This window comes from Suncus etruscus, chromosome 12 (assembly GCF_024139225.1).
Source record: "Suncus etruscus isolate mSunEtr1 chromosome 12, mSunEtr1.pri.cur, whole genome shotgun sequence".
Lineage (NCBI taxonomy): Eukaryota > Metazoa > Chordata > Mammalia > Eulipotyphla > Soricidae > Suncus > Suncus etruscus.
This window is the reverse complement of record NC_064859.1, coordinates 95873577-95886289: the sequence shown is the minus strand read 5'-3', so window position 1 is coordinate 95886289 and position 12713 is coordinate 95873577. Positions and strand designations below refer to the sequence as shown.

General features: G+C 51.4%; 1 protein-coding gene across 1 annotated transcript in view; it reads left to right on the top strand.

Annotated features, from left to right (window-relative positions):
* Positions 1-12713, top strand: part of GALNT14 (polypeptide N-acetylgalactosaminyltransferase 14) — a 130199-nt gene that overhangs the window by 105600 nt on the left and 11886 nt on the right. The window contains exons 4-9 of the mRNA XM_049784189.1: positions 2258-2325; positions 3883-3948; positions 4088-4209; positions 5322-5409; positions 6262-6346; positions 9676-9779. Of these exons, the coding sequence (XP_049640146.1) occupies positions 2258-2325; positions 3883-3948; positions 4088-4209; positions 5322-5409; positions 6262-6346; positions 9676-9779 (533 nt within the window). The remainder of the gene's footprint in view (positions 1-2257; positions 2326-3882; positions 3949-4087; positions 4210-5321; positions 5410-6261; positions 6347-9675; positions 9780-12713) is intronic.

Here is a 12713-nt window from a genome sequence, read left to right as displayed (position 1 = left end):
ACAAGGAGAATGTAATTACCGCTGGCAATAGGAAGGCCGGAGACACGGCACTCGGGAGCACAGCCAGTGCTGGGGGCGGCCGCCCAGCCTCCCACGCTGGCAGGCCCTCAGCCTCCCTCCAGGGGCTCTGCCCCCCACAGAGAGGGCACAGCATGATCCAACAAAAGGCAGAGGAGACAATGCCCTCTGATGGGGTGGGGGAACGGGGCATGGGCTATATCAGGAACGTTCTGTGCCATGGTCAGTCAGTCACACAGCAGAATGTGGGCGACCTTCCATGATTTGCACCCTGGAACCTGTAGATAGGAGTAGCTGCTAACGGGGTGCCATGGAAAATGGGTTAGAGGGCAGACCTGAGAGCTGAGAGAAGCCAGGATGGGTCAATCCGGATCCTGGCTTAGGTGGCAGATTTGCGGGGTACAGTAAGGGGGATCTGCAGGGTGTGATGGGGCCCCTTCAAATGCCTCATATTGCTTCAGGCCTGTCTCCATCTCCGGGCCTCCTTCAGAGCCCAGAGTCTCTGCCTATGTCGGGGCCTCCCAGCCCTTTGGCTGGAACCCCATGCGGCCCTCACCTCTCCTGAAGAGATGCCTAAACAGGCCAGGTGTTCCTGGAAAAATGGTGTAATTAGCACTTACTGCTGACGATTCCTCTTCTTGTTTTTTTCAACCCGGGAGTTTTATTTTTTTTTTTTTTTCTTGTTTGCTTTTTTTTTTTTTTTTTTTTTTTATCGCTAATCATCTCAGTTCAGCCGCAGTGGAGCTGCACACGATTTACCTTTTGATGTTGGCAGAAGAGAAGGCTTGAATTTCAAAGCGCCAGCAGGGATTTGGGGGGAAATCGCAGGCAGGGGAGGAGCCCCAATCAAACCTCATTAGAAGGTATTCTTCCCTCGCTCTCTCCTGCCTCCCCGCCTTTCCAGAGAAGGGCTCTGGTAGGGGTCTGCCTGGCCTATTTGTGGGACCCACTTCCGCCAGCCCCTCCGTACTCCCCTGGACAGGTGCATTTGGTAGGCAAGCACTTTCTCTGCCTTACCTGGAATTCCATGGGGGAGAAGCTATTTCCTGTCTGGAGAGTTTGCACCTGTCTACAGGGCACCCAGAATGCTTCTCCTGAGGTGACCCCTCTCCCCAGCACCCATCAGAACCCCTGAATATTTTCAGGGCTTTGGTTTCCCACAGTGGTGTGGCTCAGGATTGTTTGGAGGAACCTTGAAGTTTGGGGTGGAAAGAAGAAGCAGTTTGAGGCCACCTGGGAAAGGCCTGAGCCCCAGGCCTCTGGCAGGACAGAGGGTCAGCGTGTGCAAGAGCCTTGAACAGTGAGACAAGACAGGGCTCTAAATGCTCTAGATATGTTTGCTCCCCACTCTTCCTCCTCACAGGAAAGGGGGTGCAGCCTGGGATCCCCAGCCAGAGGGGGAGACATAGCTGTTGTCATCTGCCCAGGCCCACAGCTACCCCGTCTCCTTCCTCCAAGGCCTCCTCCCCAGAATTCAGTTCTCAGCAGTGATCCCTGCCTGGAGGAATAACATGGGATAGCTACTTGGGGCAGCCTGGAAGGACCCTGGCCCCAGGGGTGTGTCTAGCTGAGATGCAGGACAAAGCGGCCCACCGGAGCAGATGGAGCATCAACACAGAGGGCTGGGGAGGAAGAAGCTCGGAGCACCCAGCTCAGAGCCTCCAGGCTGGTGGCAGATAGGGAGCACATGGCACTGCACCCCCATAAGACTTCGGAATAGTATGGCCCCAGAAGGCTGCATGTTCTAACCGAGAGGATGATGGAGGAGGCTGGGAATAGGAGCAGGTAGGGTGTGGGTCGTCTGTGAAGGGTTTTGGTGGGAATGTGGAGGGGTTGAGTTGTAGAAGGGGGGATTTGGCCAACTTAATGACTTACCTCAGGAGTCCCAAGCTATGGGTGACCATGCTGAGCACTTGCCACAGAGGCAGGTGAGGTATTGGATGGACAGTGCCAAGTCTCTGACCCATGTGACAGACCAGGGGACCATGGGATGGGAATTGATCTGAGCACTATGGTCTGAGGATGCAGCTGGTCCAATTCATGGACTGATGTGAGTGTCTGGGAGCCACATGGTAGTCTGGGTGGCACCATAGGGTCCTTCTAGAGGCATCTAGTGGCATCACTGAGGTCCATCTAGTGGCATCACTGAGGGTGACCCAGGAGGTAGAGTTCTCCTGGCATCTCTGTCCAAGTTGCCTGGTGTCCACTTGCACCAATAGTCTCTTTGCCCATCTCTCAGCATCTTGAACCGTACTCCTGCCAAGCTCATCGAGGAGATCATACTCGTGGATGACTTCAGCAAGGACCGTGAGTGTCCCAGGGGTCCCTATCAGTCCCAGCAGTAGGGCTGGTGGTGGTATGGTTTTGGGGGATGCGTAACTGAGTGGTTTCTGTAGAGCATGGCAGGGGAAAGCAGGCTGAAGTCTGAAGGTTCCAGAGGAGCTCGTGTGGCCAAACAGGGCTCAGGTGAAGTGTAGCTCAAGGTGTCAGGAACCATCCGTGGGGGTCTAGGCTGAGTCTTCAAGGACCCCGCAAGGGATATGGATAAACTTTACCCTCTGGCCTATGTCTTGGTTTTATGAAAAGCTCAGCTGCTGCAGGGCTCAAAGCCCAGAACCAAGGTCAGGGGTGGGGTAGAGGAGTGAGTGCTATGGCTCTTTGGTACTGTAATGCCTTCCCCTGGGGCAAAAACATTCTCACCTTCTGTGGAGCCCAATAGGGCCCTCTTTGAGCATCACTATGGGCCAGCCCAGCACCTGTTCATGACCCAAGAAGCCACGGCAGTTCCCTTTGCTCAACAGGTACCCTCATTGCTTCCTCCTCATCTGGTCATGGAACCTGGGTGTTACCCTGCATTATACCAGGGATCCCTTTCTTCAGAAGCCCTTGATGGCATCTGTAAGGCCACATGAATATCCACTGTCCTTGTGAGGGAATGATAGTTCACTTGCTGAATCTGGGGAAGTAGGCAGAAACCAGGGCACATAACTCAGAAGAGTGGGTCCCTCATTAACTGGGCTGGTGCCTAGACACAGGAATATACTGAAATCAGTGGAGGGGGGCATGACAGGAAGCTGCCCCACACTCAACCTCACAAGTCTCTGTATTGAGAGTCACCTAAAGCTGAATTCAGAGCCCAGGCCTAGAACCTTTAGAGACAAGGAAAGCTTTGAAGGTGGGGAAGGAGCTAAGCTGCGGAGAGATGGCAGCTGAGTGCACTCAGCAACAAATGCCATGTTGGTTTCTGAGACTACCTGACTTCAGGTCCTAATCCTGTCCTGTCTTAAGAGCCAGAACCCTGGGTAAGTGTGCCTTGGGATCCTTGGGGGTCAATTGGGGAGAGATTGGACCATGTATAAAGTCATATGTGGAAGCTTGTTCCAGGTGCTTGGTGTGGCACTGGGAGAAGCCTGCAGGGTCCGGCTGTCCCTGAGTATAATCAGAAACAGGCTGAGGTGGGGAAGTGGGAAAGAATGTGGAGCATCTAACCTTGGGCTACTGTCCCAGCCCCAGTATGAACAGTGAGACAAAGGCCTCACACAGGGGCCATCAGATCAATGTCCTTGCTTCACAAGGCCCTGATGCTGCTCTGTGAGGTGGGAGGTGATCCCCCCCCTCCCCATCAATACCAAGGGATTCCCAGTTAAGCATCCAAGATGGCAAAGGAAACACTGGAATTGCTCTATCTTGTTCCCATCCTTCAAGCTCGGTCTATGTGGCAGAGCTGCCTTGACTCCCCATGGTCAGTGTCATGCTGGGTGCTGAGGGCCATCCTTAGGCTCTCTGGAGTCAGGACAGGGATCTACCATGTGCAAAGTGGCAGGTGGGTCTTCACCCCAATATTCACTCCCCTTGTCTCTGCAGCTGACGACTGCAAAGAACTCATGAAACTGCCCAAGGTCAAGTGTTTACGCAACACTCAGCGGCAAGGTGGGTCATTGCCAGGAGGCTTGGGCATGTGGGGGCCAAACATTGGGGTGTTTGGGGTAAAGGGTATGCTATTGTTTCCTCTAGGGCCTTGATAAGCCATGCCACTCAGTGTCACTGTGGCTGTTTCTCTCTCCTGCAGGTCTGGTCCGGTCCCGGGTCCGAGGCACGGATGTGGCCAAAGGTACCACGCTGACGTTCCTGGACAGCCACTGTGAGGTGAACAGAAACTGGCTGCAACCACTCCTGCACAGGGTTCAAGAAGTGAGTGAGACTCCCTGAGGACAGGCTACCCCCTTGCCACCTCTGCTGACCCAGCCTCCTCCAGGATGGAAATGGCCAGACAGACAAGTGGCTACCCTGGCTCAGAACTATGAGACCTGAGGTAGGGCAGCCAGTCTACCCTATAAGCAGCAGTGGAACCATTAGGGAACTGATCCAACTGTGCCTTAAGAGAACTATCCAGAACTAGTTCCACCAGAGGATACAAAGTTCCAGAAAGGGAGTTCTGAGGAAAGTCTTTTGGAAAAGAAAGTCCTAGATCCTCACACCACCTCTGCCCAGAAGTGATTCCAGAGCCCACTGGCTTTCTTGGTCTCTGAAGTCTCTGTCCTCCCAGGTTTTTTTTATTCTTTACTCTTCTTTTTTTTTCTTCTTCTTCTTTTTTTTTTAAACAGAACCACATAACTCGAATCATCTTGTTCTGTCTCATAAATTGAAGGGAAAAAATATGGATGGTACCAGGACCAAACAGGCGTATGAACATTGATTAGAAATAAAAAGTGATCAGACTTAAACACCAACTTAAACGACAACAGAATCTATCATCTACAACAAGCTATACAAATGGGGGACCAGTGATATTAACAGTCCAGGGGGCAAAGTAGGGAGATATGGGATGCATGCTAGGAACTTGGATGGAGGAAGGACAATTGTGGTTGGAATGAAACTGATTCATTGTCACTCTGTGCCTTACATACTACTGTAAAAGATTCACACTTGACTTTGGTCACAACAAAAATGATTTTTAAAAAATAGAAAAAAAAAGTAGCTAGAAAAAAAAAAGGTGGGAAAAACAGGGGCAAGAGTGATAGCACAAGTGTTTGCCTTGCACATGGCAGACCTAGATTTGATCCTTGGCATCACAAGGTCCCCCAAGCCTTCAGAAGTTATTTCCTTGCACAGAGCCATGAGTAGCCCCTGAACACAACCAGGCGTGGCCCCAAACAAACAAAAACTGTGAGAAAAACAGAACAGAGAGAATCAGCTTCAGAGTTTGAGAGCGAGCGGGGACGCATAGTAGACTCTGCAGGTGAGACAGGGCCCAGTGCCACTCCCACCCCTCAGCCTCATGGGGCATCATGCTTGGTTCCCAGGACAACAGGCGGGTGGTGTGCCCAGTCATAGACATCATCAACCTGGACACCTTCAGCTACATCGAGTCGGCCTCGGAGCTCAGGGGAGGTGAGTGCCTCCACCATCACTTTCCCCACCATGCTCCTCTGTCATCTTCCCTATCACCCTCTCTCCCATTACCCTCTTCCAAGCCCTACCAATCACCCTTCCCTATCACCCTCCCTATCACCCTCACCCATTACCTCCTCCCATCACCCTCCCCATCATCTTCCCCATAGCCCTCCCTATCACACTCCCTATCACACTCCCCTATCACCCTACCCATCCATCACCCTACTCTTATCACCCTCTTCCATGACCCTCCCTTACCACCCTCCCCATCACCCTCCCCATCACTTTCTCACATGACCCCCCATTGCCCTCTCTCATCACCCTCCCCATGACCCTCGCCCATGACCCTCCCAGCAGTCACCTTCTCTCCTGCTCCCCCCCCCAAAGCTCCGTGGGCACCCCTCAGTATGCAGGGTCAGTCCTCTGATAGGACCAAGACCCAAGAATAGCAAGGCAGAGATGGGGTATGCTGGACCCCCACCCAGCCCATTTCCAGTTCCAAGGGCTGCCCAGCCCCCTGCCCAAAACCCAAATTATATGGGGTGATTCAACCCCTCAGAAGCTCTCCGTTTCTACCTCCCTGAGGCTTCTGTCAATACCACTCCTCATGGTCATCACCTGTCCCCCACCCCAGGGTCCACCTTACTGTGCCTCCCAACTTCAGACCCTGACCCGAGCCCCAGCCTGTGCTCAGAGACCCAAAGAGATTGGAGGAGGGAGGGGTAGGAAAAGTGGGGTGCCCTGGGGAATCAGCCAGGGAAGCCTTGAGCACTGGGCAGGTGCACTTCTGTCCCTGGGGAGAAGGGGTGAGTGAGGGGGGCTGGACCCCTTCTACATGCTGTATTCCAGGATTTGACTGGAGCCTCCACTTCCAGTGGGAGCAGCTCTCCCCAGAGCAGAAGGCTCGGCGCCTAAACCCCACTGAGCCCATCAGGTGAGTGCTGGGAGTGGGAGCAGAGAAGGACCCTTCCAGCCCTGCCTTCTGTCAGGAGAGCATCTCCATGATTTCAGGGAGGGGGGCCCTCTACCAGGCCAACTCAAATTTTCTTCAGGGGCCGGTGAGGTGGCGCTAGAGGTAAGGTATCTGCCTTGCAAGCGCTAGCTAAGGAAGGACTGCGGTTCGATCCCCCGGCATCCCATATGGTCCCCCCAAGCCAGGAGCAATTTATGAGAGCTTAGCCAGGAGGAACCCCTGAGCATCAAATGGGTGTGGCCGAAAAAAAAAACAAATTTTCTTTCTTCTACCTTTATTTTGTTCTCTTCCTTTGTTTCTTTCTTGATTTCTTGCTTGCTTGCTTTTTATTTCTGTACTAGGGACTGATTTTGAAGATTTTCACCTTCAGGCCTTACTCTCTGGGGTGGACCTGCTGGGTCCGCATGCCAGGGTATTTCCTGGTGTGGCCCATCCACATGCATGCCTTGTGGCTTCCACAATCTGGGCTGCCCAGAGGGTCCTGTTAATAGAAAGAGGTGCAGGGGAGCCAGGAGCAGAGCCTTGGCCTCAGTGCAGGTGATAGATTCAGGCTAGTGTGAGGAGGTGGTCTTCAGCCGATTCAATACTGCTGCCCATGAGTGTCCAGCCAGGGAGTGTCTGGCCACTCTGTTCACCAGGGCACAGAGCAGGAGGGTGGCCAAAGCCCCACCCATGCCACCTCAAAGTGCTCTGGAGCTTGGTGTTGAGTTGTGTTCTCTCCACCAGTCCCCACTGGGACTCTGTGGTGGCCAGAATTCGGTTCTTCAAGGACAATGATTTCAACCCTAGGTAGGAGGGGTCTCCCCAGTTTCATATCCAGACACGGATGTGTAACTGGGATGCTGAAAGCCAAGTGTGAAAACTCCCAGAGCTGTGGGCATGTCCAGGCCCAGCCTGTTGTTCACTTAGGGCAGGACTGAGGGGCTTTGGGGGTAGTACTGGCACACTTCAGAGGTAATCCTGTACCCTGGAACCTGCCAACAATAGTGACTATTCAATTCTGGTCCTGCATTGAGAAATGGGGTCCCAGGGAGACCTCACTGCAGGTGCTGCTGCAAACAGAGGGTGGGGACATCTCTGGGCCATTGAGACTAGATGTCTTGTTGGTGGGTGGGTCTTAAGTGCTAGAACCTTCTTACCAGCAAGGCGGCAGCACTTCCAAGAAGACGCCTAGTCTCTGACGTGGGGGTCCCCATCAGCTAACGAGCAGATACAGAACGAGATGCCTTCCTGCAGTGTATCCTCAAGATGAGGGTAGTTCCCCTATTCCTAGACAAGTGCCTTTATACAGTGCATTGGTTTTCTGGACTTTGAGGGGCTGGCCAACTAATTGGAGAACTTTCCAGAGGAGTGGGGACTGCAGCGGAACCCCAAGAAAAGAGCATTTACAAAAGAGTGTGTGATGAGAGAATTCAGAATCCAGCATGAGTCCAGACATGGTCCTGGAGACTAGAGGTGGGGATAAGGCTCTTTCCCACCCTGCACAGTACCAGCCTGACCCTTCCCTGTTCCTCTCTGTGCATTTCTGTGTCCTTAACTAGATGCTCCCCCTTTCTAGAACCTCCAAAGCAGTACTCACAAGGCCTAAGAACCCCACCACTGATTCTCCATCATCCTGGCTGAAGCTCAGTGCACGGCTCAGAGGAGGCAGGGCCACCAAGGGTGCTGGGGATATCCACCTCAAAATTGGAGTCTTTAAGGCTGTACCTATATGCTCAGGGGACCATATAGTGCCAGGGATTCGACCTTGGTTGTTAAATGCTGGGTTACAGCCTTGCTACTATACCCTCTCCTGAACCATGGATTTCCCTTTAAAGAAATCTTCCCTCCCTTTATTGCTTTTCCGTATAGAATTCTCTCCATGCATGTGTAAGTCTCACCAGCCCACCGACATATGTTCCTCCCCAGTTTCCATGGGCTTTGAGGGTCAGTGAATTGACTTTGGCCTCTCCCTTGACTTAAGTCCACCTCTAGTCCACATCCCACCGTTGCCTTCCCCACTGGTCCAGCATACTGGGATCCCCTTCCCCTTTCCTTGTGGTTCCAAGAACAAGATCTCTATATTTCTCCTCTTTGTTTTGTTTCTGTGGTCATTGTTTTGGGTCACAGCTAGCATGCTCAGAGCTTCTCCTAATTCTGTGCTCAGGAAACTGAGAAGGGTCTGTCATGAAACCAGGTCCATGACCACAAGCAAAGCCTGAGCTTAGCCTGTTGAACCATATTCTCGCCTAGATTTCTCCTTTTCAGAGAACACCCATAATTGTTGAGCCCTCTTGATGAACCCACTTCTGTTTGATTAGCCTGATGAATACTTTCCTACCACAAAAGAACAGTTTATGATTTGGGGAAGGTAGGGTAGGATTGCATTTTTAATTAATACATTGTTTGATTGAATCATCATTGGATACACAAAGTTGTTCATTATTAAGTTTGTCATACAATGTCCAACATGCTTCACCAGTGCATAATTGCCACCACCAATGTCCCCACTTTCCTTCTTGCCCTCCCAATCCCTGCCTCTGGGGCATATATTTTCTTCTCTCTGTCTCTGTATCTCTGTCTCTCTCTCACTCTCCTTTCAGTCACTGTAGTTTGCAATATTGTTACTGAAGGGGTATGATGCACATCACTTTATTTCCTTTCAGCACCCAGTTTTTGTCCACATTAATCATTTCCAACTATCTTTGTTATAATCATTCTCTGTCCTAACTACACTGCCTCACTCTTTGTGACAAGCTTCCTACCATGGACCAGTCCTACTGGCCCTCATCTCTATTGTCTTTGGGCATTATTATCATTCTAAATTTTTTTAATATTCCATAAATGAGCGTGACCATTCTATGTCTATCCCTCTCCTTCTGACTCATTTGTCTCAGCATTATATTCTCCATATCCATCCATGTATCAAAAATTTTTATGACTTCATTTTTCCTAACAGCTACATAGTAGTCCATTGTGTGGGTGTACCATAGTGTCTTTATCTACCCCTCTGTTCTTGTTTCTAGATTTTGGCTACTGTGAAAACTACATATTTTTAAAGGATATAACAGCCCATCCTGGAAGGAATGGGGATTAGATGGCCCTCACAGCAGCAGGGTGCTGAGTTAAGTAGGGTTCTCCTAGAGTGGAGCAAACCTGGGTGCATTGGGCTGTTTCCACACTCTCTGGAGGCTCAGAACTGGTGGATCCAAAATGTGCTTGTGCTATAGGAATATGTAGCCTTCATAGGCCCTTCTGAAGGGCTTACCACTCGGTTCACTGACCCTCCACTCTCCCTTCCTAATTCACAGAACTCCTGTCATCGCCGGGGGACTCTTCGTGGTGGACAGGAACTGGTTTTCACTCTTGGGGAAATATGACATGGATATGGACATCTGGGGCGGTGAGAACTTTGGTGAGTTTCTGGGGTGTCTCTGCTGGAGCCACATGCATAACTCAGTGTGCCTTTCATCTGGGGTGGCCCAATGAAAATCACTAGGGGAGATATGGGGGAGAGAGAAGGGGGTAACACTTCCCTGTGAGCCCATGTGCAGGTGAAAACCCCCTGGAAAAATCAAGAGGTCCTGCAGGAAGTTCTGGAAGAAGAGTCCTGAATCCTGGGGACCCTGGCACTCTGGAAGGGCAGGTGCATGGCTATGTCTTGGGAACATTGATTGCTGCTCGATGCTCTCAGCATGAGCTTGGCTCAGCGAGTAGGACATATGATGATGCACTCAGTATCCACCCTTGGCAGAGAGCAGCACAGGAGATGGGAGGGCCTGGGCCACTGATCTAGCTCTGTGCCAACAGAAAAGTTCCTGCTACCCAATGTAGTGCAGGCTGAGGTTGGCAGCTTCTGGAGAAAGAGAAGAATCACCCCCTCACCCCCTTTCCCATCTATCTGTAGCCATTCTGGGGATCATTGAGTCCCATTACCATGTGGGCACTGGGCAAAGCTGCCTCCTTTCCTCCTTCCAGCGGATATGACTAAGAATAGAAATCAACACTAGGGCAACACCTGGGGTGCCAGGTGTTGATTAAACCTTAGTGCAGCGATGGGGGATACCATTCACCCTCTGCCCATTGGTATGTATGCTGGTGCTTGCCTAGGTGCTCCTGGAGCTGTGTGTGAACCCCGAAGAGTGATTCCAGGCATTGTTTTCTACTGTCATCTCTCCTCACCCCATCCTCCCTTCCCTGCTCCTGAGTGTTTTATTGCTTTTCTTGCTCACTCATTAAGAGTTATTTCCTGGAAATTGATGGCCGCAGGCCTGACCCAGAGCATCTGTTCTTCCAAACTGGGCTGTGTCCAGAAATCCATCAATAGAGCTCGCCTCTTACTATTGGGGTTGGGCCCAAAAGCTGAAACCCAAGCACACATGAACCAGGTACAGGTTTCTTTCTGGAACCCAAGCCTGGAAGGCAAGTGGGGGGGGGGGTCTTTCATGTGTTATGGGGTGTGAAGGAGGATCAGGGGCAGGCTTCTTCCTGGAATTTAGATCTGGAAGGCAAGGGGGGGTGGGTCTTTTGTGTGTTATGGAGTGTGAAGGTGGATCTGCCTAGATCAATCCCAGGGGACTTGGAACCTGAGTATTGCTGAGAGGATCTTGGACAAAAATGATGTTCTGGACAGAGTCCAGAACAGTCTATTGCCTCCTCCTGTTTGTTATTCTTCTACATAGCACTGAGAAGTGAGATCATCCAGTGTTTGTCCGACTCTCTGCACTTAACGTGATTTCCTCTGGGTTCATCCAAGTTGCAGCAAATTGCATGATTTCATCCTTCCTTACAGCTGCACACTATCCAGTATGTGTGTGTGAGAGAGAGAGAGAGAGAGAGAGAAAGAGGTATATATATAGAGAGAGACACCTTCATAATTTACTCATCTGTTTCTGGCTTCTAGGGCAAGGAGTCCTTCATTTGGGGACAGTGGGGGTAGTTCTGGGGGACCATGCAATGCCAGCGATGGGCCCTAGTTCTACCCACTCTCTGTGTCATCTGCTAAGCCCTGGCTCAGGATGTCTCTGCAGCCTCCTGACAGCAGACATCAGGCCTCTGTCCACATGTGTGTCCTGACAAGGCTTCCCTCGTCCAACTCATCACCTGCCTGTTGGTTTACTCATCCTACCCTATTCAATATTCGTACTCCACCCTAGGGTACGATCTGGTGATGGGATATTGGATTATTCCCTGCTTGGTATTCCTCTCCCCCCTAGGGTGGGACCTGATTCTTGTCAATAAAAACAGGGGTCTGAGGAAGGCAAAGGCTCATTCTTTGGTCTTCATCTACTGAGCTGCTTTTCTTCTTAGGAGCAGAAAACTTGGGTGGTTGAATTCTTTGCTTGAGCACTGGATTTCCGAAACCTGTTCTTGTACCTCTTTACTGTGTGGATTATTTCCTGTATCAACATTTGCTTCAAGGTCTGCATCTCACTAGATCCTCATTTTGGAGCTCTAAGCTCCATTAACACCTGCCCATAACAATCCTTCCAGGAAACATTATTGCCCACCACATGGCAGTAAGTACCATGTTACACAACCAACCTGCCAGCCCCACCCTCCGTTCACATGTTGCGGCCATGCCCAATAGGTTGGGAGATACCAGCACACTCAGAAGATGAGGCCAACTGGTGATGGGGATCAAATCCAGAGAGCAGTATGCCAGCCATACACTCTGCTTCTTGTTTTAGGGGTCCATACCTCGTGATGCTCAGGGCTTACTTCCTTGCTCCAAGCTCAGGAATCACTCCTTGCTTACTTGGGAGCATATGGGGTGCCGGGGATCGAACCCATGTTTGCTGACCACCCTGTTGCCCTCTCTCCAGCCACATGCTCTCTGCTTTTGAACTGCCCTTCCCTTCTGTCCTTTTCTCCCCCATGCCCTGGCACCAGCATTGTGTGGACACATCTCTCAAATCAAGGAGCCATCTCATCTTGGGGTCTTCTCAGTTGGGGTTCAAGAGAGACAGAAGTGTGAGGTCATGGGGGTGGAGGATGACAGACATTTGACAACCCACCCAAGTTTTGAAGGCCTAGGGAAGCCCCAAAGTTAGATCTTACCTTCTGGGAAGGTGGTTTGACCTCTCCAGGCATCTGAAGCTATTGAGGAGGTGCTGGAGGGTTTTCCATGGCTAACCGGAAGCCTGGGGTCTGTGTGGGGCATGCAGGTCACTTGAAGGAGCTCGTGACTAGGTTCATTTGGAACCTCACTGCTGCCCCCCAGCTCTGAGCCCTACTATGGGATCAGTGGCTCCCTGGGAAAGGGGAATGTGAAGGACTAGTGTCCCAGGGTGTGGCAGAGATGTCCCCAGAAGGGGTCCCCTAATCCCTGTGCTCCTCACTTGCCCTC